At 37.1% G+C, this 26,906-nt stretch overlaps 1 protein-coding gene across 1 annotated transcript in view; it reads left to right on the forward strand.

The window, feature by feature from the left end:
- The first annotated feature begins 12,493 nt into the window (after positions 1-12,493).
- SEMA3C (semaphorin 3C) overlaps positions 12,494-26,906 on the forward strand; it is a 204,603-nt gene continuing 190,190 nt past the window's right edge. Inside the window, exons 1-2 of the mRNA XM_043462920.1 lie at positions 12,494-12,731; positions 14,762-14,902. Coding sequence (XP_043318855.1) covers positions 14,800-14,902 — 103 coding nt within the window. The 5' untranslated portion in view covers positions 12,494-12,731; positions 14,762-14,799. The remainder of the gene's footprint in view (positions 12,732-14,761; positions 14,903-26,906) is intronic.

Consider the following 26,906-nt stretch of genomic DNA (forward strand, 5'->3'; position numbering starts at 1 on the left):
ATATCTAAGCACAGTGGTCCAGTCACGTTGACCTATAAAGTTAGCCATCTTGCATATGTATCTATAACTGCTTCTGTTTCCATACATATTTATATGTATTTATATGACTGGCGTGTTACCATCCACGGGGCTGCAAAGAGTCAGACGAGACTTAGCTACTGAACAACAACAAACATAAGTTCGTTGTAATAGTTCTCTTATCCAGTCTCAATGCTATTTTTGTAAATATGTCTTAATTTTTTAGCTAAATATTTAAGACATGAAACATCTTGACTTTCATTAATAAATATAGAATTGAGAATTTTATGTTACATGTAATTAGAAAATGTTTGAAATTAGTGAAGCAGGGAAATAATCAATGACTCCTAATACATGTTCAGTTCAGTTCAGTTCAGTTGCTCAGTCATGTCCAACTCTTTGCAACCCCATGAAACGCAGCACACCAGGCCTCCCTGTCCATCACCAACTCCTGGAGTCCACCCAAACCCATGTCCATTGAGTCAGTGATGCCATCCAACCATCTCATCCTCTGTCGTCCCCTTCTCCTTCTGCCTTCAATCTTTCCCAGATCAGGGTCTTTTCAAATGAGTCAGCTCTTCTCATCAGGTGACCAGAGTATTGGAGTTTCAGCTTCAACATCAGTCCTTCCAATGAACACCTAGGACTGATCTCCTTTAGGATGATATTTCATATTTTTTATTGTGCTTAAACTATACAATTATGGGAGGGAAACATCATTGATAGCATTGTTAGAACAAGTCAGAAATCTTCAGCTCAGGGAGACGAGAACTTGTCTAAATCCTCACAGAATGTAATTTATAACAAATAGTATAATTCAGAGGAAAGAAGGTGGAATGGTGCAGGGGGCAGGAACCAAAAATTCATTAACATTAAATTCCTGCCGTATAAAAGTGCCTCAAACTGGGCTGTTTAAAATGGCAGAAATTATTCTGTCACAGTTGTGAGGTTAGAAGTCCAAAATCCAGGTGTTGAGAGTTGCATGTTTCCTCTGAACTCTCTATAGGAGAATCCTTCCTTGTTCCTTTCAGTTTCTGGTAGCCCCAGGTGCTCCTTGGTTTGTGGTAACGTAACTCCAATTTGTCACTACAATTCATGTGACCTTCTTTTTTTAAAGACTCCAGTTGTATTGTATTAAGGACCCACTCCAATGACCTCCTTCTAACTTATCTTTGCAAGGACCCTATATCCAAATAAGATCACATTCACAAGTATGAGGTTTAAGACTTCAGCATATCATTTTGAGGGATACAGTCCAATCCACAGTTCCTCCCAAGTAACGCTGATATAATTTAAAAAACCATTGAAACTATAGTCAAGACAATGTGACCATGACTTACATAGAGAAAAGATGTCCAAAAGGATGTAGCAGGGCCAAACAGTGATGACCTAAGGGAGGTGGAAAGGAATGTAGATTGCTGAGTACTACATTCTGTTTCTCCTGTGTTTCATTCAGATTTAATCCCTTGCTTAGCTTTCCTTGTTTTTAAATCTTAGGTGAGGAGTATAAGGTAAAATATGCTGGACATAACACGCTGTAAATGCTAACAGAGCTATTCCTTGCAAAATGCAAACTTACCTCATACAGCTCTCTGATAGAAAGTATCACCATTTCCCTCGACTTCCAACCTTCTTTGGCATTGTGCACAGCAAAACTTTTGTTTCCTTAGAGACATCCATATTTTATAGCAGACAGGGAGGTTTTGATTCAAAAGTAGAAGAGAAAAGAGACAGGGTACCTGACTGTAAGAGTGTTAAACAAACATTTCAAGAAATGCTTTTATACTAGTGGAGGGCCTTCTTTGGGTTAAACTATTATATAAATTGACAGTTGAGTAAAATATGGATCATCTATGTGACTCAATTAATCACCAGGTTTCAGTCTGAGAAAAGTAGATTTATACTTAACTCTATGCCAATCTGTGATTGTGTATCATAACTTGAAAATACTGAAACTGAGCAGTGAACGGATTATTTTCTCTAAGTCTAAATATGAGGAAAATGCTAAACTTTAAAAGTAAAGCACATTTGTTTGCCCTTCAGAATTTGAGAAGATAAAATCATAACACATACAAAAACTTCACTGAGTATTAGCTGGTGAATTGTTGAAGCAGTCAGTGTTTAAAATATTGCCAAAGGTTACTTTCTCTCCTATAAGTAAATTATTGTGTTTCAATTTGCAGATACTCTTATCATGTTTTGGTTTCACTCAAATAATAATCCTAAAATAATTTTTAAAAAATCTGATAAGGAAGGAAATGCAAAAAAAAAAAAAATAATGGAACGTTTTGGAGTTAGCGTACCTTAAATGAAAATGAAAGACTCTAAGAATCAAACATTCATATTTTGTATAAAAGCGATATACAACCAAATCATACCCCAGGGTATGTATGTGCATATAATGTTAAAGTATATAAAGAACATAAATTCCACAGAGAAACAATACATTGTAACCAAGAGCTTATGCACACTCAAGACTTAAAGTGAAAGTGAAAGTCTCTCAGTCATGTCTGACTCTTTGCAACCCCATGGATAGTCCATGGAATTCTCCAGACCAGAATACTGGAGTAGGTAACTGTTCCCTTCTCCAGGGGATGTTTGAGATCCAGGAATTGAACCAGGGTCTCCTGCATTGCAGGTGGATTCTTTACCAGCTGAGTTACCAGGGGAGCCCCCAAGAGAGACTGAAATGGAAGTCAAATAATGAAATATTTCCTAATATCAAAAATTGTTGCCTTTCAGAAGCCTTAACAGTTGGTCTATACATTAAATAATGAAATATTTCTTATGTCAAAAATTGTTGCCTTTTAGAAACCTTTATATTCGGTCTATACATGCATCCATAGACAAATGACAGCATCAATAATTGGATGCAAATACTAATTTGTATTTTCAAAACTGAGGTGACACCTTCAGTATACCTATGTTTTAATAGAATTATATTATCTTTTAGTGTTTATTCTTAAACTGTAGATCCAGAGTTAGAATATTCCTAGAAACTTTTAATATTTCTTCAAAATATATGGGTATGTATGGAGATAGGAGAGGTGGTGTTTTTAACTCCAGGAAAATAAATAGTTCATTATGAAAAGAAAAATTCTCCAGATAAAAATCTTACAATGTAATGAATTTTCTGGGGTTACAGGTGCACATTTATACTTTCTAAGGGATCGATAGAAAAATATCCAACACTAGCACTTAATTCTATGGCTGGAGCTCAATGTCTCTCAATAAGATTTTATAAAAAACTTTTATAAAATGTTAGAAAAGTTTTATAAAATCTTTGAAGTTTATAAAGCTTATCAAACTTTTATAAAAATTTCATATTTTCTATTACCAGGAAGTACAAATGCTTTTTTTCCTAGCTGATATGAATTTGCTATAGATAAAAATAATATGCCATGTGTTCCTAAAATAATATGCTTATAATTATAAATGTTTTGCATTAGTTTACTCATCATAGAATTTTATTTTATTTTTAATTAATGAATTATGGGTGTGCTGGGTCTTTGTTGCCGCGTGCAGGCTTTCTTTAGTTGCGGTGCATGCACTTCTCATTATGGTGACTTCAGGAATTTGTGGCTCACAGATTATGGAGGGAGGGCTTAGCAGTTGTGGTGCAAAGGCTTAGTTGCCTTGCAGCATGTGGAATCATCCCAGAGCAGGGATCGAACCTGTGTCCCCTGCATTGGCAAGTGAATTCTTAACCACTACACTATCAGGGAAGACCCTTCATAGAATTTTAAAACTGAATTGGTATTATTGGTGTTATTTTTTTATAGCTCTTCATTTAAACCATAGACGTTTTCTGAAAATATATATGCTTTTAATATGAATGCCAACTAAATAAATTTTTTGGATAGATTGAAGAACCCTTTGATAAAGCAAGTTTTTAAAACTCATGCTACTATTATGGCAATAGATAATCCAAGATATTTAATATATGATATTTTGTTAAGTGATATATACTTAAAAGTAATGAAATTGGGATGAAATCTACAGAATATGAAAATAAAATTTGTAGAAAGTTTAAATCTTAAAAGATTATATTCTTGTTGCTTCAAATTAAGACCTTGGTAGAAGAAAGCTTAAATGAAACAACTCTAGAGTAAAACATGAGAAGAAACAAAATTATATTCAGTTATTGGAAATAGATATTTGTTTCCCTTTCTATGTCAAGAATTGCTGCTACTAGGTTCGTTTTAATCATGTATGCTGTTATTTTTATGTTTAATGTGATAGGACTTTCCCAGAACCTTGTTTTAAATTTTAAACAGAGAACTCAAAACATGTTTTCTGAATTTTAATTTTAAACCTCAAGTTTAAAATTTGAATTAATTCATACCACATGTTCTTATAGCAGTTGATTATCAAGAATGAAGCCAATTCAGATGTTCTCACAGATTTTACAAACTCAAATTAAAATTCAAATACAGCCTGAAGAGGAAAATACAAACATAATTACCTTTGGGAGTAAAGTTATGAACCTTGGAAAGTAGTTACTTAAAAAGTCAGTAAGAAACTCTATATATTGAAATGAAACACTATTAGTAACAATAAAATATATTATTTAGGCTTCTTCAGGTCCACAAAACATTACTGAAAGAAAAGTTTGATGTAGTTAATTGAGCAACCATTTATCAAGCAGTCACTGTGTGCCAACGTGGCTTTGCTTCTGGCCACAAAATGTCTAGAGGTCTATGTCCTGTCCTGAGGCAGTGGAGTTAATGGAGCACATTTTCACACGATGGTAACATAATATATACAGCAGAGACTTCCCTGGCCGCCTAATAGTTAAGAATCAGCCTGCCAGTGCCAGGGATGTGGGTTCGATGTCTGGTCTGGGACGATCCCGCATGCTGCAGAGCAACTAAGCCCGTGAGCCACAACTACTGAAGCCCATGACACAGAGCCTACGCCCTTAGAACCCTTGCTCCACAAGAGAAGCCACTGCAGTGAGAAGCTCGCACACCGCAAGGAAGAGCAGCCCCCTCTCACCACAGCTAGAAGAAAGCCGGCGTGGCAACAGAGACTCAGCAAAGCCAAAAAAATAATTACATATTTTTTAAAAGTATACAGCAGAGGGATAAACAAATTTATGGGAATAATGAGAGAGAAGGTGTTATCATACATTATAATATCTAATTAACCATCAAGCTAACAGTAGTTGGTATAATTCTCATTTTAAAAATAATAAAAATAAAACTGGAAAAGACACAATACTCAACATAGTAAGTTAATGTATCAAAAATATAAATCAAACTCTATTTGACATCAAAATTGATACTGTTATCATTTTATGTATAATATCCAAGACTTCACTAATGTTTGCTTAGGATTGTAGGAGTGTTCTACAGAGAGGATTTGAGGTAAGTCTCGATGAATGAGAAAGAATTTGCCAAGTGGATGAGATGGAGGAAAACAGAGGAAATGGCATATGAAAACCACAGAAGGTGACGAGGTACAGTATGGGCAAACAATTGTAAGGCAAGGCATTTGATACATAGAAGTTTAAGGAGCAAGGGGAAGGAATAGGGGAGTGGGGGATGAAGGATTATCTTGGACCAGTCAGTGAAAGGGAATGTCTGAGCCATGAAAATAAGCTGGAACATTATCCCCAGTGAATGAACAAAAGACTATTCAGAAACCCTAACTGGTATAACAGGTAACCTGTAACTTGCTGTTTAAAAATCAGGTTTGACCTTCCTTGATATCACTGAACCTCATGTTATTTAGGCTTGAATTCACTGTGCTGATTTGTTTCTGGATTGGCTTTTACTGTATTTACACAAGTAACAAGCTAGACTTAAAGGAAGAGAACGAATTTGTTAATATATAACTATAAATGTGTTTGGATAGATAAAAAATTATTCAGGAATTTTGTTTCATAATTGTGTGGTCTTTTACCTAGTCAATTTATTATTGAGTCCTTCTTCTACCTATATTTCCTGAAGTACTTCTCCATCTATATTTCAAAGCTATTCATTAATCATTGCAGTTCTAGCTATTCTATAAATGCAAAGAAGAAATACATAGTGATTTTGCTTTGAAACGTCCTATAATTTCATGGTGATAATAAAACATCTGAATTTATAATTCAGATGTGTGAGATAAAGTGTTTAGTATCCAACAAAAACAAAAAACCTTCTTCGGGACCTTAACAGCCTAGGAGGAAAGGTAAAGTTTTCCACTTCTGCTTACCGAACTGAACCAACAGTACTAAGAGTAGTGAGAAGTGGACTCTGACACAGGCAGACCGGAGTTCACTGCCTAGAGACAGGGCCCAAGTAAGAGCAGGTGACTCACTTTTTTGCATTGGCTTTCTATTTGCATAATGTAAGCACTTATATTTTCTTTTTAGGACCATTAAGGAGTTTAAAAGAAATAATCTTTGTAAAACATCTATTAAATAACATGTGTGTGTGTGTGCTAAGTTGCTTCAGTCGTGTCTGACTCTTTGTGACCCCGTGGACTGTAGCCCACTAAGTTTCTCTGTCCATGGTATTCTCCAGGCACGTACACTGGAGTGGGTTACTATGCCCTCCTCCAGGGAGTCTCCCCCAAACCAGGGATTGAACCCACATCTCTTACATCTCCTGCATTGGCAGACTGGTTCTTGCCACTAGGACCACCTGGGAAGCTCATTAAATAACATATTCTTTTCTAAATCATACTCCTTTTTCTGGTACACTTCTGGTCTAAAATCCAACAAGCCCATTGCAATAGATACAATCCATCAAAGAAAAGCTATTTCGCTGAAATGTACCCCACAGTTGCATATCTTATGTCACATTTTTTTAAAAAAATGAAAATTGTTTATCTCCTTTAAAATTTTTAAATGCCACTTGAAATTTCAAAGCACTAAGTATCATGACTAAAATTAATAACAAGTAGTTGATGTTTTAAATTTATTGCACAGCCTTCTCTATCTCCCAGAGATCAATGGTAGAGAAGACAACTTTATCATGTAATTTTCATTATGAGACTGCCTTTGTTAGGATGTAAAAGTTGTTTATACAATTTAATATTCTACTTTCTAATCAACCACTTAAGGTTCATGAAGAATAGAAAAGGGGTAGAATTTGAAGATAATGTGGAAAAGGCCTTTGACCAGGTTAAAAAACTGTTAATGGGAATCAGCTATAACTAACAATCCTGAACTCATTGCTCCAGTTGGTAATTATTTTTGAGCCTTGTTACACTCCTCTGACAATCAGAGACACTCACATAGGCCTCTTGTAGTTCTCCTGTGAGAACATGTGGGAAAGAGTTTTATACTGCCCGATAGAGAAACACAGCTCAGGATATAATAGATCTAGCAAAGCAGTTTACCTTTCTTAAGCAAAGTCTGATGGTGTGTCTGTGTGTGTGTGTATATATTCAATTAACAAACTCTATTTATTAAGGAACTATCATTTACTTTGCAAATGCAGTTGTTGTTGTTGTTGCTCAGTAGCTAAGTCCTGTCTGACTCTTTGCGACCCCATGAACTGCATCTTGCCAGGCTTCCTGGTCCATCACCAACTCCCAGAGCTTGCTCAAACTCATGTCCATTGAGTCAGTGATGCCATCCAACCATCTCATCCTCTGTTTTCCCCTTGTCCTCCTGCCCGCAATCCTTCCCAGCATCAGGGTCTTTTCCAGGGAGTCAGCTTTTTGCATCAGATGGCAAAAATATCAGAGCTTCATCTTCAGTATGAAGATGAATATGAAGATTCAATAAATATTCAGGATTGATTTCCTTTAGGATTGACTGGTTTGACAGTCCCTTGCTGTCCAAGGGACTCTCAACAGTCTTCTCCAGCACCACAGTTTGAAAGCATCAGTTCTTTGGCACTCAGCCTTCTTTACGGTCCAACTCACATCCATACATGACTATTGGAAAAACCATAGCTTTGACTAGACAGACTTTTGTTGGCAAAGTGATATCTCTGCTTTTTAATACACTGTCTAGGTTTGTCATAACTTTTCTTCCAAGGAGCAACTGTCTTTTAATTTCGTGGCTGCAGTCACCATCTACAGTGATTTTGGAGTCCAAGAAAATGAAATGTGTCACTGTTTCCACTTTTTTCCCCCATCTATTGTCATGAAGTGATAGGACCAGATGCCATGATCTTAGTTTTTTGAATGCTGAATTTTAAGCCAGCTTTTTAACTTTCCTCTTTCACCTTCCTCAATAGACTCTTTAGTTTCTCTTCACTTTCTGCCATGAACAGTATGAAAAGGCAACTGAAGTTGTTTATAGTTGATCTTGAAGACAGATACTACTCCCCTCAGGAAGTTTCCCATGAAATATTCCTATAAGGACAAAACAAATGCAGAATTCACATTTTACCCCTGTGATGATAATATGAGTGACCACAACACTCTTTTACAAGCTTGTCATGTGCACATAAAAAATAAATAAAATCACTAACAGACTCTTACTACTGAAATTCCTTACCATTCTACTTCAGTGTTTGAGATACAGTAATATATAGACATTAGAGAGAAGAACATACTCTTATTTTGGCTGAGTTGGGAAACATAGGACTTTATTGTGTATGAACAATTTAAAAGTATTTAAAGTAATGCTGAACTAGATTTCACATTTTATAAAATCTTATATATTCACCTGCTATAAAATTACAAAGGCAAAATGCTGCAAAAAAGCAGCAATTTCTTTCTGGCAGTTTCTCTCTCCAGAGCAAACCACTATCACGAGTTTATTTTATTTGATGCCAGGAACTTTACAAGTTGAGAAGCCTAGGGTCTAGAACACATCAGAAGAGAAAGAGATCAAGGGTCAAGGATATAGATTAGCAATGAGTTAAGAATGAAAGTAGAGATACACTCACCGTATTGAAAAATAAGAAATGATTTTAATGGAGGAAATACTAAAGCCTATTAACCATGCAGATAGCAATTACACACACATATTTCTAGACCAGACCTGTTTGACTGGCTTGGTCTCAGAACAACTAAGGTAACCAAAAGAGAACGCTGATGTGAACAAAGTCAATAACCATTTGCAGTACAAACGTTCTAAAGATATGGTTCAGGAGATTTAAAATGCTGTCATCTAGAATTTGAGCAAATGAGGAAGTTAGGAGGCAGGAAAGTCAAAGAGGAGAAGAGAATTAGAGAAGGGAGGAAACGTACAATAATAACTCACATTGAAAAAAATTAGACAAGTCATTCATGCCAGAGTTTCTCTTTCTAGTCCAGTATTTACTATCCGTGAGACTTTGGGCTAACCTTCTCTGTTCTCATGTGTAAAACAGTAATTTCGTTCAGGAATGCTGTTCATATAACATGCAAAATTACTAGAATATACATGATCTATCTTCTCCTGTGACAAATATTAAATATAACTAATAAGAGAACTTTCAATCTCTTAAGGATTGAGATTCCTGAAGTAAATCTTATTCATATAGTTCATCTGTATGGTGGGAAAAACCTGAAAATAATCTTTCTTTAAATTTAAAATAATGGATTTCATAGCTGTACAACTAATAAAGAAAAGATGGGTACGTTACTCAAAATCAGTCCAAGAATTTATATTTAGGACCACCAAAAATGTAAAAAATAAGGTCATTATACTTCATTAGGAAAACTTCAGTGTACAAGAGTCTATAACATCATTCCTTTAACATCTCAATGAGAGCGATTTTAGTATTTTAACTTGGATTTTTTCCCCAAAAACATTTTGATGAGGGTAAACTTTGTAATTAATAGCCTCGGAATTTAACAGTGTCATGACTCCTGTATATCTTTGCAGTGTTCACCTTTCCCAAACTAGCTTACTTGATTGTGTGAAAGTATTAGTCACTGAGTCATTTCTGATTCTTTGTGATCCCATGGACTGTAGCCCACCAGGCTCCTCTGTCCACGGAGTTCTCCAGGCAAGAATACTGGAGTCAGTAGCCATTCCTTTCTTCAGGGGTCTTCCCCTGCTAAGGATAAAACTAGGGTCTCCTGCATTGCAGGCAGATACTTTACCATCTGAGACACCAGGGAAGGCCCTCTTACTCAATTAGCTCATGCTATTTCCCACCTATGAGGATAGGGTCAAAAACTGCATCCAAGGAAAGTGGCACTGGCCAGTAATGTTTCTTATATAAGTCCTGTCAAGGTTTTTTAGGCTTCTAAGTAGTTTGGAAAAAGAGGGGCAGAGATAAATCTTATTATGGTCACCTATTGACCCTCTTAAAATTTCACTATATGGCCCAAGTTTCAGTCAAACATGAGAAGTAATTGTGTCCTTGTGCTTGAATCTGACTTGACTATGCCTATCAATATTTTCATGACTCATTTTGAGGCGTGGTCAGTGGTAAATGTCTGAGTCCTGTGCAAATACTATTAATGTCTCAGTACTGGGCAAATACCATTCAGTTAAATACACTGAAAGAAGTTTATTCAGCAAAGAAAGAGAGAATCATAGCACAAGTTTCATAGACTGGTTAAATAGAAACTATTTGTCATACCCTCTAAATCCTTTTGAAGAATTGAGATGATTCTTCCAACTTCAGTAAAGTGAGTTTGGTAGTAAATTTGGCTTGCATTTCACCTTGCATTTCTTTATCTTGGTTCCCTGTGTAAATATATTCTACTTTGCATGGGTTTACAGATTAATCAGTGTCTCATGGGGCTTCTCTGGTGGCTCAGCAATAAAGAATCTGCCTGCAGTGTAGGAGACCTGGGTTTGATCCCTGGAGGAGGGCATGGCGACCCACTCCAGTATTGTCTGGAGAATCCCATGGACAGAGGAGCCTGGTGAGCTATAGTCCATAGGGTCACACAGAGTCAGACACAACTAAAGTGACTAAGCAACAGCAGCAGCAAGTGTATAATGACCCCACATTTTGAAATTAAGGATTATACAGTTTATTAATGCTCACTGCATTCTTCTTTCTAATGATTTATTCTTTTCGGTCCCTAATTTACAAATGCTTAAGGATATATACTAATGCATCAGTAGGCAAGTAACAGTGGTCACTATAACTCGGATCTTAATCAGTTTCAGAAGTATTTCAGAGAAAACCATGCATAGGGTTTACTCATGTTTACATCTGGTTTCTAATACTGTCAGATGTTTTGTCAGTTAAATTCATTATTACAAACATGTCGAGGAGCTGCTCACATTTTTATTTCACTAATTATTGCAAAAATAATTTAACTATATTAGATTATTTTAAAAGAACAGATCCACTTTGAAATTTCTTTCATAAACATAGTTTGTGTCTGAAGAGAATATTGGTCATGGAATATAATTTTTGAACACAAGTTTGCATTCTTATTTGGCATAATCCCTTCATATCTCGCTGCACAGAAAAAGTTAGTGACATAACATGTCTGCGTAAGAAGTGGTGCTTAGATAACACGAAAGATTTTTCTTAATCACTGCTTCTCTTCCTCCTAGTGAGGTTTAGCTCAGCTGTCCCACTCCATCAAAGATTTTGCACTCTCAGAAGTATTTTCTATGATAGTTTATAAAAATTTAGTGATCTAACTTACTTCATAAAGAAAATTATAAGAAACACGGTGGAGAAATTACACTCCATGTTCTCTCTGTATAGTGACATCTACTGGGCTTTAGCTCACAGTGATTTTTAAGCAAGTACCTGCTCATTTTATGGAGGTAGAAGCTCATTTCTCCCCAAGTACAAATATCTAGTTAACTGTGATCCAGAGAAATAATTTTCACTTAAACATCAACGTTAGTTCCGGAATTTAACAAGGTTACCTAAAGGTAGTGCTGGAAATATATACCCTTGATGTCTAGATGCGTAAACCTCTATCTGTTGGCATAATTCAAAACAGGCTTCCTCTACACAACTGTGAAATAATTTCTTATAATTATGTTTTGGGAGTATCCCGGAAGGTAGGGTATTGTATATGAGTGAACGTGGAGAGGTCGACAAAGTTACTGCTTTAGGGACATTAAGGAAGCACAATAGGAAACAATACCCATTAAAAGGATAAACTTCTGCGATGAGACTGTTTTATGTCGACCGGTTTTAGAAAATGTTCTACAGGAAAAGGACGAGACTCATGCCTTTTAAAACCCCATCTACTTGCCTTAAAAGGATGCTGTGATCCTTTTCTGGCCAAAACTGCTTTGCACTTTGATATTTAAGGCCAAGCTTAAACCTGAATGCCTTCCCAGAGCAGCCGGTAACAAACAAAAACCTTGGAACACCCTGTAAGTTGCTCACTCCACGGCGGAGTGAGAAAGGAGCAGAGTTGTTTAGTTGGCCCCCTAGCCTGCTGCAGCACATTCCTGGATCTCGAGGGCAGCTTGTCCCGGGGTCGGCCCCGCCCTGGCGGCTCCCCGCCACCCGCCCGCGGGCGCGCTCTGGGTGGGGCCTCGCGGCCGGTGGAGATGCGGCCGAGCGCGCTGGGCGGGTGCTGTGAGCTGGCTGGGCGGCGCGCCGGGGCGGCCGGAGCCGCGCGCCGCGTAGCTGTAATCGGACACCCGAGCGCTCGCCCTTGTGCCGGCCACTTTCCATTCACTCCCGAGTGCTTGATTGAGCGACGCGGAGCAGGGCTCCGGGTGCCGCGCCGCTTCAACGCTGAGGATTCCTTTACAAAGGAACTCAGAAGGCAGGAAAGAAAGAATTTCATCGCTGGGACGCCCTAGAAATTACGGTCTTTTGGGAAAAGGGCTAGAAACGAGGATCCAAACCTGTAGCGCATTGACGACTTTTCCGCGCTGATCTCTTTCCGCCTCGGTAAGCTGGATTCGTTGTTTTCAGCATTACAAATTTAGCAAAATACAACTTTGGATCTGTGTATAGACTTTTCACACATCCGTGTTCTCAAATCTGGACATTTTCTTAAGAGCGCGTGTAGTTTGTCATGGAAGTGTTTCCCTTGCAGAGAGCCTGACTGGAATTGTTTTTTTAGGTTATGACACCTGCGGAGAGTTTAAAGTTGAGTATCCCTGCCTTCTAAGGCAAAATTACTGGAGAGAATTTTATAAGAGGCCTTTTATTACGTGTTATTAGTGTTCAGTCACTACAAGTGAAAACAATAAGCATCGTGTCTTAAGTGTTTGAGTTAAAGGGAAGAAGTCCTAAAATATGAGGGGCGGGGGCATGTATAAGATACTTGACTTTCCCTCACTTCTCATCTCTGGATGGCTTGAAATCACGTTGCTCTTTATACTCACTCCACTTGACCTGTCATTTCATTTCCAATGTTATTTTTTTGCAATTTGTGGCGTATGTTGCTTTCATGGGGACATATCAGATAAGATATTGATAATAGCAGTAATTTAAAAATGTGTAATTATTAGCCTGCTTAATACAGAGACAAAGGTTAGGCATATTTATATATTTGGGGGGAGTGAAATTTAACTATAAAGTCAGCAAAACCAGGGAGCAAATTACTAAGGGAAAATCACCCTATAAAATCGGTTTTCTTTCAAGTTAATTTAGGGATGACAAGGTGAAGAGGTTGTGGAAGCAGGAAGAAAGTGTTTCTTTTGAAAATTACCAACACAAACATCTCTAGGGTTCCCTCCATCTGTGTGGTAAAAGAAGCATAGAATTTTTTTTTTCTACCTCTTATATGTACCACCTAAGAAATCAATAAGTTTTGTTTACAGTGGCATGTTCAGTTTAATTGTTCCTTTGCTTTTGTATTACTGAAGCTTCTCTATTGCTTCTGTACTGTATTACTTCTCAAATTTTAGTGGCATTTCTTTATTGAATAACAATACAGATTTTAATTTTAAAACAATAAGATTTTAATTTTAAAAGCCACATAATATTGAAGATCAGTATTGTTGTAACCTGTAAAAATAGATTAAACTCTGTCATGTCATCTCATTGTATAATTGTGTTAGACTCAAAATGATTTTTTTTTTTTAATGGTCCTGAGTTTATTTTGCATATTGTGGCTACTGGAGCTCCTATAGATTTGATGTTACACATTCCGTGATCTCTAGTGTTCAGACATTAGTTAATAGCATGTATCAGTTATATAGATATGGTTTTAAACAGTAATACCTGTCTCTCTGATTTATCTTTTGAAATTTTGACAGCCCACTTTCTTGTTGATTTATTTTAAAAAGGCATTGAGGTTCACTGGATTGCTCACCACTAAGTCATTGGTTTGAATTTGGCACAAATTCATGGTTACCTCATCTACATCATTTAACAGCTGTATGGTCATCTGTATAACCTGGCAGATAACTAATTCCAGTGATATAAGTGATCAGGAATTGAGCACTGGTAGATTTTTGTGTAGAAATATCATTTCAGAAATGGTTACTCCAAAGAGCTAATGAGTGTGTGGAAGTGGAATTTTATGTGAGATTTTTCTCCTGCTACTATATTTATGTAGAAAGAGAAGTTTTCATCTGTTAATACCTCTTGGCACCATTCTCAAGTCTTTTCAATGTAATGTGTTTTTTTGTTGCTGTTGTTTAAAGAGAATAACAAGTTTAAATATTGGTTTTTCCTTTGGGAATTGACAACATTTTCCTGGCTGCTTTGTTTAATATTTACATTATTTTGCTGGATGATGAAATAATTTCACTTTTAACAGACTTCCAGACACAAATGAAATCAAATCCGAATTTTCACATGTAAGACAGAAAGTCACAGCACCTCCTACTGTTTGCGTGACTCTAAAAGTTCAGATATGTCTTTTGTGAATAAGGTGCTGTCTAGATTGCTGGTTTTGCGTGTATGGGTGGGTGTGTGCTCCTAAAATGTCAAGTAAAATATAACAACTTATTATCTTTATTATAAAGGTATTTTCCCTTGGATATTAACTTGCAAATCTGAAGAAATGGCATTCCAGGCAGTGTGCATCTTGGTTGGAGTATTTGTTTGTTCTACCTATGTGAAAGGATCGCCTCAGCCCCAAGCAAGAGTTTACTTAACATTTGATGGTAAGAAAGTTGACAAACAATCTGAGAGAAATGTTGAAGTCTTTTTTTTTCTTAATCCAGGTACAAAAATTAGTAAAGAGAGTAAAATAATAATTGAGTATTGATTAGCGTTAAAAAATGTCTACTGGATTGCTTTTTGGATGATGTGGCTGTTTTAAACTATTGATTCACAGACAAAACTCTCTATTTCATTTATTTATGAAAATGTTTGAAATGGATTCTGCCCTTTTTGAAGTTTCTTCTGTGTTTACATGTACATGCATGAGGAGATGGTGAAGAATTCAAAGCCTAAGATCTTTAAGCTTAGTAGTCACTGAACTTTGATGAGGAACACCCCTTATGTGGTACTTCTCATCAATAGAAAGAGCCATGCAGGTTTAATTATTGAAATTTTTTCTAATACATTTTGAGCCTTAAACTAAAAACTGGGTCTCTCCATACATTGTTCTAATGGTGTTCTTCTATTTCCATGAGGAGATCCTGAGGTTGGCAAAGTCTCCTGATTAATTGAAAAGGACCTAAAATAATATGCTTTTGATTGCTATTGTATGCATATGCTCTCTTCAGAAGCTTAGGAAAACAAGTGTGATTTCAAATATTCACGAACATGAAAGGCATATTAAGGTCCTCTGAGGGAATGGTTTGCCAAATGTGTGCATGAGCTTTAATGTATGTAATTCAAAAGACTTGGATGATTTTGGTCATCACGTAACCCAAAATAATTGGACAGATGGAATAAGAGATGGATCAGGAAGATCATCTTGCCAGTCAGAGTCATTTATATCTTTATTGCTCCTTTCAGCTTTATCTCTGCATAAACGTTAGTGTCACTGGGCATATTTTCATTCATTTGAGAAACAGTATACTGTCAGGCCTTATATAGCCATGTGCCTTTGAAACTCTGTTATCTTCCATTTCAAACAGCAGTATGACTGACACTTATGACTCAAATGGCTATCTTTTTTCTTAGTTTCTTAAATCACCAGTGCTTTCCCCAGGGTCATCACAAGCACTGAAGGAGCCTTATTTGGAACTTAGAGTGTGTGAGCTTCTAATTGTTTCCTTAGCTTCTGAATTAGCCATTCCCCTCAAGAACCCATGGCTATTAAGCTAAGTTGGAAAGAAAAAAGACCTTTTGAAATGTCTGTTTTTTTTTTTTTTTTAAATTACTAACACATCTTGCTGGCTGATTTCACCTCTTCTTCCAGGATGAAAACTGTGAATTGTTGTTGTTGTTTACTCACTAAGTTGTTTCTGACTTTTTTACAACCCCATGGACTATAGCCCACAGGCTTCTCTGTCTGTGAGATTTCCCAGGCAAGAACGCTGAAGTAGGTTGCCATTTCCTTCCCCAGTGGATCTTCCAGACCCAGGGATCGAACCTGCATCTCCTGCATTGCAGGTGGATTCTTTACCACTGAGCCACCAGGCAAGCCCTAGAGCTATGAATTACCTAATCAAGTAAAAAGTAAAGGCATTAAGGAGCAGTGCAGTTCCCTCCCTGTTTTCTATATTTCTCTAGTGTATAGGAAGAAGACATGGCAACCCACTCCAGTATTCTTGCCTAGAGAATTCCATGGACAGAGGAGCCTGGTGGGCTGCTGTCCACGGGGTCACACAGAGTCGGACACGACTGAAGTGACTTAGAATGCATGCATGCATAGGAAGATGAAGTGATCACATAGATTAGGTATCTAAACCTGCTTTCCATTACACTGAAACTAATTAAAAAATTTTAAACTGAAGCTTGAGCTTGAATATGTAACTGTTAAAAACAAGTTTGTCACTAGAGATAATTCATCAAGTCTGTTTTTGAAAAGACAGTTACATTTTATCTTTTAAAGAGGAAACTAAGTAATACAGTCTTTTAAAACCAGACTTCAGTATTGTATAGGATAATGACTACTGTCTACAACATGACTGGAAGTTATGATGGACTTTTTAAAATACTGCATATCTAAAATTTTAAGTGCTCTGAAATTTAAAAAAATTCTTATAGAATAATACTTAATTTATAACATATGCAGAATACAGCATGATTAGATAAGCTAATTATCTGAAAATCTTATAATTCCTATTTTATTCTTCCCAAGAGTCTTCTTGGAAATAACTAGATAGAATTCACTTAATTTGGATACTGTTTTAAAAAGTTATATCAACAAGGATAATGAAATCCCACAATTTCTAAATTAATAACAAAAAAAACTTCCAAAAATGAACTATGTAATAGGGAAAGTATCTTGAGCAAAACCAGTTGTTTAAATGTATTAATTTTAATCATTCAGTTCAGTTCAGTCACTCAGTCGTGTCCGATTTTTTGCGACCCCGTGAATCGCAGCACGCCAGGCCTCCCTGTCCATCACCAACTCCCGGAGTTTACTCAAACTCATGTCCATCGAGTTGGTGATGCCATCCAGCCATCTCATCCTCTATCGTCCCCTTCTCCTCCTGCCCCCAATCCCTCCCAGCATCAGGGTCTTTTCCAATGAATCAGTTCTTTGCATCAGGTGGCCAAAGTATTGGAGCTTCAGCTTCAACATCAGTCCTTCCCAATGAACACCCAGGACTGATCTCCTTTAGGATGGACTGGTTGGATCTCCTTGCAGTCCAAGGGACTCTCAAGAGTCTTCTCCAACACCACAGTTCAAAAGCATCAATTTTTTGGCACTCAGCTTTCTTCACAGTCCAACTGTCACATCCATACATGACCACTGGAAAAACCATAGCCTTAACCAGACGGACCTTTGTTGGCAAAGTAATGTCTCTGCTTTTTAATATGCTATCCAGGTTGGTCATAACTTTCCTTCCAAGGAGTAAGCGTCTTTTAATTTCATGGCTGCAATCACCATCTGCAGTGATTTTGGAGCCCAGAAAAATAAAGTCTGACACTGTTTCCACTGTTTCCCCATCTATTTCCCATGAGGTGATGGGACCAGATGCCATGATCTTAGTTTTCTGAATGTTAAGCTTTAAGCCAACTTTTTCACTCTCCTCTTTCACTTTCATCAAGAGGCTTTTTAGTTCCTCTTCACTTTCTGTCATAATGGTGTTGTCATCTTCATATCTGACATTTTTGATATTTCTCCCGGCAATCTTGATTCCAGCTTGTGCTTCTTCCAGCCCAGCGTTTCTCATGATGTACTCTGCATATAAGTTAAATAGGTCATAGTAATTTTCTTAGCTGATTTGACTGTACCTGCTTGAAATCCTGTTCCAAATTTCTTATTACCTAAAGTGTCTCAGTGATCTTATTATGATTTGTCTGAGTATCACACTGAATAGGTTACTAAAGATATAGAACTTTTGTACAGGGTTGACATTTATACTTTCTTTCATTTATTAATATTTTAAAATTTCTGAGTGACCCATTAGAAGAATCCTTTCAGTTTTGTCTTACTGCCCAGTTAAAAACACAGTCAGTTTAAAGGTGTGTGAAGTAAGAGATCTCTTCTCCCATACACATTCTGTCCCTTCTTGTGGTGGTGGGGTGATGGAGTCATAGCATCTGGGAAACAGTGACTTACAGATTTGCCTTCCCTATTGATCTAGCACAAGGTCAACCAGATGGTTGTCACTCCTAGGGGAGAATATACTTCAGGTGTTATTAAATAATTATGTGCGCTGGATAAATCTTGAATGTTAAAAGAACTGTTATTCCTATTAGATACTGTGTTTCATAAAATTTTATGCCAAATACCTTTTCAAGTGAATAAAATGTTCATGCAGATTATTTTTGTTTGAATTGAATTTTTCTTGAAAAAACCCAGTAGTTTATGGATTCATATTTCATAACATTATTGTCATATTCTTTCCAGAAAATCTCTAGGACCAATAAGGTTCATAAGGAAAAGCAAGGCTATGTATGTAAATAGACAGAACTTGTTTTGCTTGCTAATATTATGTTGAAGTTAATGTTCAGTCACTCAGTCATGTCTGACTCTTTGCAACCCCATGGACTGCAGCTCACAAGGTTCCCTGTCCTTCACTATCTCCCAGAGCTTGCTCAAACTCATGTCCATTGAGTCAGTGATGCCATCCAACCATCTTGTCCTCTGTTTTCCCCTTCTCTTCCTGCCTTCTATCTTTCGCAGCATCATGGTCTTTTCCAGTGAGTTAGCTCTTCACATCGGTGGCCAAAGTATTAGACCTTCATCTCTAGCATCAATCCTTCCAGTGAATATTCAGGGTTGATTTCCTTTAGGATTGACTGCTTTGATCTCCTTGCAGTCCAAGGGACTCTCGAGAGCCTTCTCCAACACCACAGTTCAAAAGCATCAATTCTTTGGCACTCAGCTTTCTTTATGGTCCAACTCTCACATCCATACGTGACTACTGGAAAAACCATAGCTTTGACTCTACAGACCTTTGTTTACAAAGTAACATCTCTGCTTTTTAATATGCTGTCTAGGTTTGTCATAGATTTTCTTCCAAGGAGCAAGCATGTTGAAGGACGTTCCCTCTATTCCCACATTTAATATTTCTTGTAAATGAATGTTGAATTTTGTCAAATACTTTTTGTGCATCTGTTGGAGACAATCAGTTTTTCTGGTTTTTCTCCTTCATTTTGATACTGTGGTATATTATGATGATTGTTTTGCAGGTATTGAACCATTGTTACTTCCCTAGAATAACTCCCAATTGATTATGGTGCATGCTTCTGTTAAAGTATTGTTGAATTCTGTCTGCTGATATTTTGTTGAGGATTTTTGCACCTATGTTCATCTGGGATATTGGCCTATAATTTGTGTGTGTGTTTGGTGTCCTTCATGATAGATTTTCATGGCTACCCACTCCAGTATTCTTGCCTGGAGAATCCCTTGGACAGAGGAGAAGAATGAGAAGAATGTTTATTCTGATGCTTTTAGATAGAATGTTCTATATGCATCTGTTAAGTCTTTCTGGTTTAATGTTTGGTTTAAGTCTGATTTCTGTTGATTTTCTGTTGGGATGCTCTATTCATTGTTTAAGGGAGATATTAAAGTTCTCTCCTATTATATTGCCATCATTTTCTCCCTTTAGGACTGTTAATATTTGCTTTATATATTTAGGTACTCCTATTTTGGATGATTAAATATTATAAATATTATATCATCTTGTTGGTTTGATACCTTTATCATATAATGACCATCTTTGTTTTATTTTTTACATTCTTGCTTTAAAGTCTATTTTGTCTGATATAAATATATCTACCCCAACTTTCTTTTGATTTCCATTGGCATAGAACATCTTTTTTTTCATCCCTTAACGTTTAGTGTTATGTATGCCTTACATCTGAAATCAATCTCTTGTAAGAAACATGTAGTTGGGTCTCGTTTTTAATCTATTAAGCCATTCTGTGTGTTTTGATTGTAGAATTTATTCCATTTATATTTAAAGTAATATTAAATAAGTATGTATGATTTTTCTATTACTAATTGTCTTCTCGCTGTTCTCTCTTCCTTTCTTCTCTTATTTTCTTCCCTTGTGCATTTGTTGTTGTTGTTGGTTTCTTTTTTTATTGCTTGATAGCTCTTTTCTCCAATTATTATTGGAGTATAGCTGATTTACAGGGCTTCCCAGGTGACTCTGTTGGAAAATCCATCTATCAATGCAGGAGACACGGGATATGCAGGTTTGATGCCTGGGTCAGGAATATTCCCTGGAGGAGAGAATGGCAACCCACTGCAGTATTCTTGCCTGAAGAATCACATGGACAGAGGAGCCTGGCGGGCTACAGTCATGGGGTCACAAAGAGTTGAAATGACTGACCCATTCAGCACACACATCACAGTTGATTTACAGTATTGTACTAGTTTCTGTCGCATAGTGCGTTAAATCAGGGATATGTATACATGTATGTACTCTTTTTTTTCCCTTAGGTTATTTTCCCATATAGGCCATTACAGAGTATCTTCCTTTGTGTTTTGAAGACTTTCTTTACTGTTATGCTCAGATTTTTTTCCTTATCTTTTACGTAGCAGAGAGATTTTTATTTTCATATGTTTTCTTGTTACCTGTTGGTTCCCTTTCTTTTCAGCTTAATGAAGTTCCTTTAAGTTTTCTTATAGGGCCAGTTTATTGGTTGTGAACTCCTTTAGTTTTTTCCTGACTGGAAAACTTTTTTCTTTCCTTTGGTTCAGGATGATAACCTTGTGGGTAGAGTATTTTTGGTTGGAAGTTTTTTGTTGTTGTTTTTTTTTCCTTTTCACCTTGAATATATCACTCTACTCTCTTTTGTCCTTGAAAGTTTTTGCTGAAAATTCTGCTGATAAGTCTTATAGGGACCCCGTTATATGTAACAAGTTGCTTTTTTTTTCTTTCTTGCTGTTTTTAAGATTCTTTTGTGATCTTTAAATTTTGACCGTATAATTACATTGTGTCATTGTGTGGATCTCTTGGGTTCTTCTTATTTGAAACTTTCAGGGATTCTTGGATCTGGATGTCTGTTTCCAAAATAAGGGAAGCTTTCAACCATTATTTCTTCAAATAAATTTCCTGCCTTTTCTCTCATTCTTGTCCTTCTGGGACCCTGGTTAAGCAAATGTACTTTTTTTCATGTTGTCATACAGGTACCATAAGCCATCTTAACTTTTTAAAATTCTTTTCTTTTTTTTGTTTGCTTAGTTTCCCGGTTTGGGTGAATTCCACTGCCCTGTCACCAGATTACTGATTCTTTCTTCTCTTTCATCTTGTCTGCTGTTGAACCCCTCTACTGTATTTTTCAGTTCAGTTTTTATATTCTTTAATTCTGAGACTTCTGTTTTGTACCTTATTATCTTTTCTGTATTGTTCAGTTTCTCACTGTCTTCATCAGTCTTCTTCTAAATTCAGTGAGCATCTTTATGACTTGTGCTTTGAACTGTTATCAGATAAATTTCTTGTCTCCATTTAACTCAGATTTTTTTCTGAGGTTTTATTTTGTTCTTTGTTTGGAGCATATTCTTGTTTCCTCATTTTGCTTGACTCTTTGTTTCTGTGTATTATATGAAATAGCTACCTCCCTCAGTATTGAAGGAATGGTCTTATGTAGGAGATGAACCTTAATTGTTCAACCTTGAACTAACATTTGCTTGTCTCTCAAACTTCTGTGATTGTCTGAAAGTGTGAAAGTGTTTAGCTCAGTTGTGTCTGACTCTGTGACCCAATGGACTGTAACCTCTGTCCATGAAATTCTCCAGGCCAGTGGTTTGCCATTCCCTTCTCCAGAAGATCTTCCCAAACCAGGGATCAGACCCTGCTCTGCCACATTTCAGGTGGATTCTGCAGGCCTCGTGATTGTCTGAGGAAGCCTTGTGATTGTCTAAGCAGTCTGATTCATTCTTGATGGATCACAGATGAGGATGTAACAATGGCTATGAGAGTTTCATAGCAAGGGATCTCAGGGAGAACCTAGTTTCAGGCTGATTGGAAGACTATCCTCATGTAGCAGCTTTTGAAATATGCAAATATATACAGCTCTGTGGGACCACAATTTTAAGCCCTGCTGTCCTCCAGACCAGGTGATATGAAGGTGTCCTCTGGATGACAGTCATGAAACTCAGGGCTCCAAACAAGTATATAAACTATTTTTTGGTAGGTACTAGTTAGCTGAAGTGAGGCCAGAGGAGAGTACAACCATGGCATTCTCTGGCCTACTTTCCCTGAGAGCACTTCCATAGCCTCTAGTGTGTGACAAATGTTAAGTCTCCCCCTAAGACTTGAAACTCAAGAAAATAGGTCTCTCTCTGTCTCTCTCTTTTTTCTTTTTTTTTTTTTTCATAGAAAGTCGGGTTGTGTTTCATTATGCTGTGTCTGTTCAATGCCCTGGGTGTGGTAGCCTCCCAAGAACTGACTCTGATTGTTTCAGTGCAAAAAGCTCGCCAGGCCACCAAGCCAGGTAATCAGGGTGCATCTTCTGTGTGGACTGGGCATACCTGCTGGCTTTAGTGAACCAGCAGGAAGGCACAGGGCAAGTCCCAAATGCCAGAGATATTGCAGCACAGCAGGAGAGTGCTGTGACTGTTTGTGCCTGCTGGCACTAGCCAGGTAGTGGGGAGGACACAGAAAATGTCACTCACCAACACCTCAGTCCCCACAGAGAGTCCCAGCAGTCCACTACTCCTCCCCTGCACCGCCCTCCCTGCCCTGCTTCCGACCCCAGCAGATGCTTTAAGATTGGCAAAAGAATTTCCTTTACATGTAGACTAGGAACTTTTTAAGCTGTTGCTTTTTTGTTGAGTCCCAAGGCGAGTTGTCTATAAGTCTTTAAATAGCAGAATCTAGGCTCCAACAGCCTTTTGGAGCCTGAACATAAGCCCCTGGAAATAAGTCCCTTGGTTTCAAAGCCAGACATTACGGGAGTTCATGTCTCCTATGCAAGTCCCGAGGGTTGGGGTGCTTGATATGGGGCACAAACCGCTCACTCCTCAAGGAGAAGTTCTATATTTGTGAGCTCATTGTGGGCTGCTGTGCCAGAGATGGATTTTTTGGCAAGAAAACATCTCTGCCTGTCCTGCCCCTTTTATCCTTTGAGCTGTTTACCTAGTTTCCAGATCTGTTTTTTTTAGAGGGAATCATTCCTTTTGTAGTGGAAGATTTGGTTGTGTTCTTGTGAGATGGTGAGTTCAGGATCTTCCTATGTTTCTTGGCTTGAACTGACCATATTCAATTCAGGTCAGTTGCTCAGTCATGTTGGATTTTTTGTAATTCCATGGACTGCAGCACGCCAGGCTTTCCTGTCCATCACCAACTCCTGGAGCTTTCTCAGACTCATGTCCATTGAGTCGGTGATCCCATCCAACCGTCTCATCCTCTGTTCCCTTCTCCTCCTGCCTTCAATCTTTGCCAGCATCAGTGTCTTTAACAATGAGTCAGTTCTTTCAATCAGGTGGCCAAAGTCTTGGAGCTTCAGCTTCAGCATCAGTCCTTCCAATGAATATTCAGGACTGATTTCTTTTAGAATTGAATGGTTTGATCTCCTTGCAGTCCAAGGGACTCTCAAGAGTCTTCTCCAACACCACAGTTCAAAAGCATCAGTTCTTTGGAGCTCGGCTTTCTTTATGGTCCAACTCTCACATCCAAATATGAGCAGGAAAAAACATAGCTTTGACTAGACAGACCTTTGTCTGTAAAGTAGTGTCCCTGCTTTTTAATATGCTGTCTAGGTTTGTCACAGATTTTCTTGCAAGGAGAAAGCATCTTCTAATTTCATGGCTGCAGTCACCATCTGCAATGATTTTTAATCATGTTTTTAATTTCTGTTATTAAGTACTGACTTATTTAGGAGTGTTACACTTCTTGATAAATTTACCTCTTTTCCATTATGAAATATCTCTGCTTATTCCTGGTAGTAATTTTTGTTCTGAAATGTATTTTGTCTTAATGTAACACTTTCATTTTTCTGGTATTCAGTGGGGAAAATATTGGTTATGATTTCAGTGCCCTTGAGGAAATTTTTAATAAAATATTATGAAAAACATTTAAACAAATATTTTTGTGTACATAAATGTATGGATATTAGATTGGCAATGTGGTATAATGAGAACAGTGTTTACATGGAAATAAATATTTCAGGGTTTTCAACCCTTACTTCTTCAGTAATTAACTCTGAAACTTTGTCAGGACCTCAGTTTCCTCAATCAGGTACAAAAAAATTTGTACTAAATTGTTTCTAAGACCCCTCACTATATCCCTTGCTAAAATTGTATGATATTTTAGCTTAGTTTTATTTTATAAATATAACCTCCTTTGAGTAAGAACATTTTGTGTGAAGGACCTAGGCAAGTGGAAGAAAAGAAACCTAAACAATTTTTTAAAAATTCATGGGTTTTATTACCAGTTTTAAATCATAGTTGTTTGCTCCTTTCTGGGTATGCTGTATTGGGGTGTTTACTTAATTTTCCTAATCCAGAATTTTATAGTCTATAACATGATGATGCTTCTTCATAAAATCAGTTTGAAAATTAAAGGAGTTAAGTTCGTGAAGTGTTTTATGTTGTATGTAGTGTTCATTCTATTATAATACATGAAGGCTTGCATGAGTTATAGTTTGTAAATATGATCTTCATTTGGCCTCCTCTGGTGGCTCAAATGGTAAAGAATCTGCTCCAATGCAGGAGACCTGGGTTCAGTCCCTGGGTCAGGAAGATCTATGGAGAAGGAATGGCTAACCAGTCCAGTATTCTTGCCTGGAGAATGTCATGAACAGAGGAGCTTGTCAGGCTACACTCCATGGGTTTACAAAGAGTCAGACACAACTAACTGACTAACACAACAACATGATCTTCATTTGTGCTATAATTAATTCCACTCCAGTTGGCATAGAGACTGCTATTTGTTATTGCTCAATAAATGATGAATTAACATAAGTTTTGATACCCATTTACCACTATACCTCCACAATCAATAAAGCTTTGGCATAGTACAATCACTATTCAGTGAATTTTAATTTTTTTTAAATGATAGATACCAGGTAAAATGCAATAGATACTCATTTCTTCATCATAGCACTAGAATACAAACAGCATGAGAGAGGAATTCACACAAATGAATTTAGATCCATCCCCTGCTATGCAGGTGATGGTCAGGTATTTTCTGATGGTGGTTTAGTCGCTAAGTTGTGTCTGACTCTTGCGACCCTGTGGACTGTTGAGCTTCTCTCTCCATGGAATTCTCCAGGCAAGAATACTGGGTTGCCATTTCCTTCTCCAGGGGCTCTTCCCGACCCAGGAATCAAACCCGGGTCTCCTGCATTGCAGGCAGATTCTTTACCAACTGAGCTACAAGGGAAGCCTCTATCTACTTCCAAACTCTTCACATTATACACTAAAGATTCAGCGTGGTCTGGGAATTCACCTTTTATGTTAACCCTTTTCAGTTAATTCTCAAACTTCCTTCTAATTACTCTGTGTCCTTCCCCATCGACATCTAACCTCTGTAAATTTTAGACATTTTCTGCCAGAGAACCTTCTGTGCATTTTGATTAGAAGCCTGGTTTCCGGTGTTAAATGAAAGATCCTGCATCTAGGTCCTTGATAGGTAACCTGCCAGCAGTATTGTCTTAATCCTCAGTGTCGTTGGCATCTATGTATGCTAGCATGTTTGGCACATCTAGATATGTCTAGAATTTGCAAGTATTGACCCACATGAATTATTTCTTTTAAGATTCTATATTTCTAAAGTTCAATTTTTCATGATGAGCTTAAACTTAATAAGAATCTAATCTACTTTTTGACTGTCATGGCACATAGCATGTGGTTTGAAATTATAGACAACAGTTTGTCATTCTTGGTGCATTTAAGAGTTTTATAAAACCTCAGAAAGGAGAGCATGTGGGATGATTCCTGTTCCATTTTTGCACTATGATATAAAATTTATGTGTATAAAAATATCCATAAAAAGATGCTAATAAAATCAATCACAAATATAAATATACCCATGTAAATAACAAATATGGACATACACTCAAAGCAATGTCTGTTAAATAGTTGTTTTTTTTTTTTCATACTTTTGAGGTACTTGAAATTGATTCAGGAATATTTGTTCTTTGGAATGCATTGTATATGAAAAATTAATATACCTTAAATCCAATATTTTAATTGAGAATTACTGGATTTGTTAATTTTATATGAACCAATGAAGATATATATTATTAAATTGCTGAAAGAGTATAGTATCTTGGATTTTTTTTTTTGTTTTATTTTTGTGTGTGTTTTAAGATTAGATTGTTGTTGTTGTTTAGTTACTAAGTGATGTCTGACTCTTTTGTGACCCCATGGATTGTAGCCCACCAGGCTCCCTATCCATGGCATTTCCCAGGCAAGAATACTGGAATGGGTTGTCATTTCCTTCTCCAGGGGATCTTCCCGACCCACATTTCTATATTGCAGTTGGATTCTTTACCACTGAGCCACCAGGAAAGACCCTAAGATCAGGTATCAGCTGCAATCCAGAAGTTAACTTACCATAAATTACACAATAGCTTCACCTCAGTTACCAAAGGAGCAACAATTCAATCATGTGGATTTTTTTTTTTCAGTACAATCCT

Source organism: Cervus canadensis, chromosome 3, assembly GCF_019320065.1.
Source record: "Cervus canadensis isolate Bull #8, Minnesota chromosome 3, ASM1932006v1, whole genome shotgun sequence".
In the NCBI taxonomy this organism is placed as follows: domain Eukaryota; kingdom Metazoa; phylum Chordata; class Mammalia; order Artiodactyla; family Cervidae; genus Cervus; species Cervus canadensis.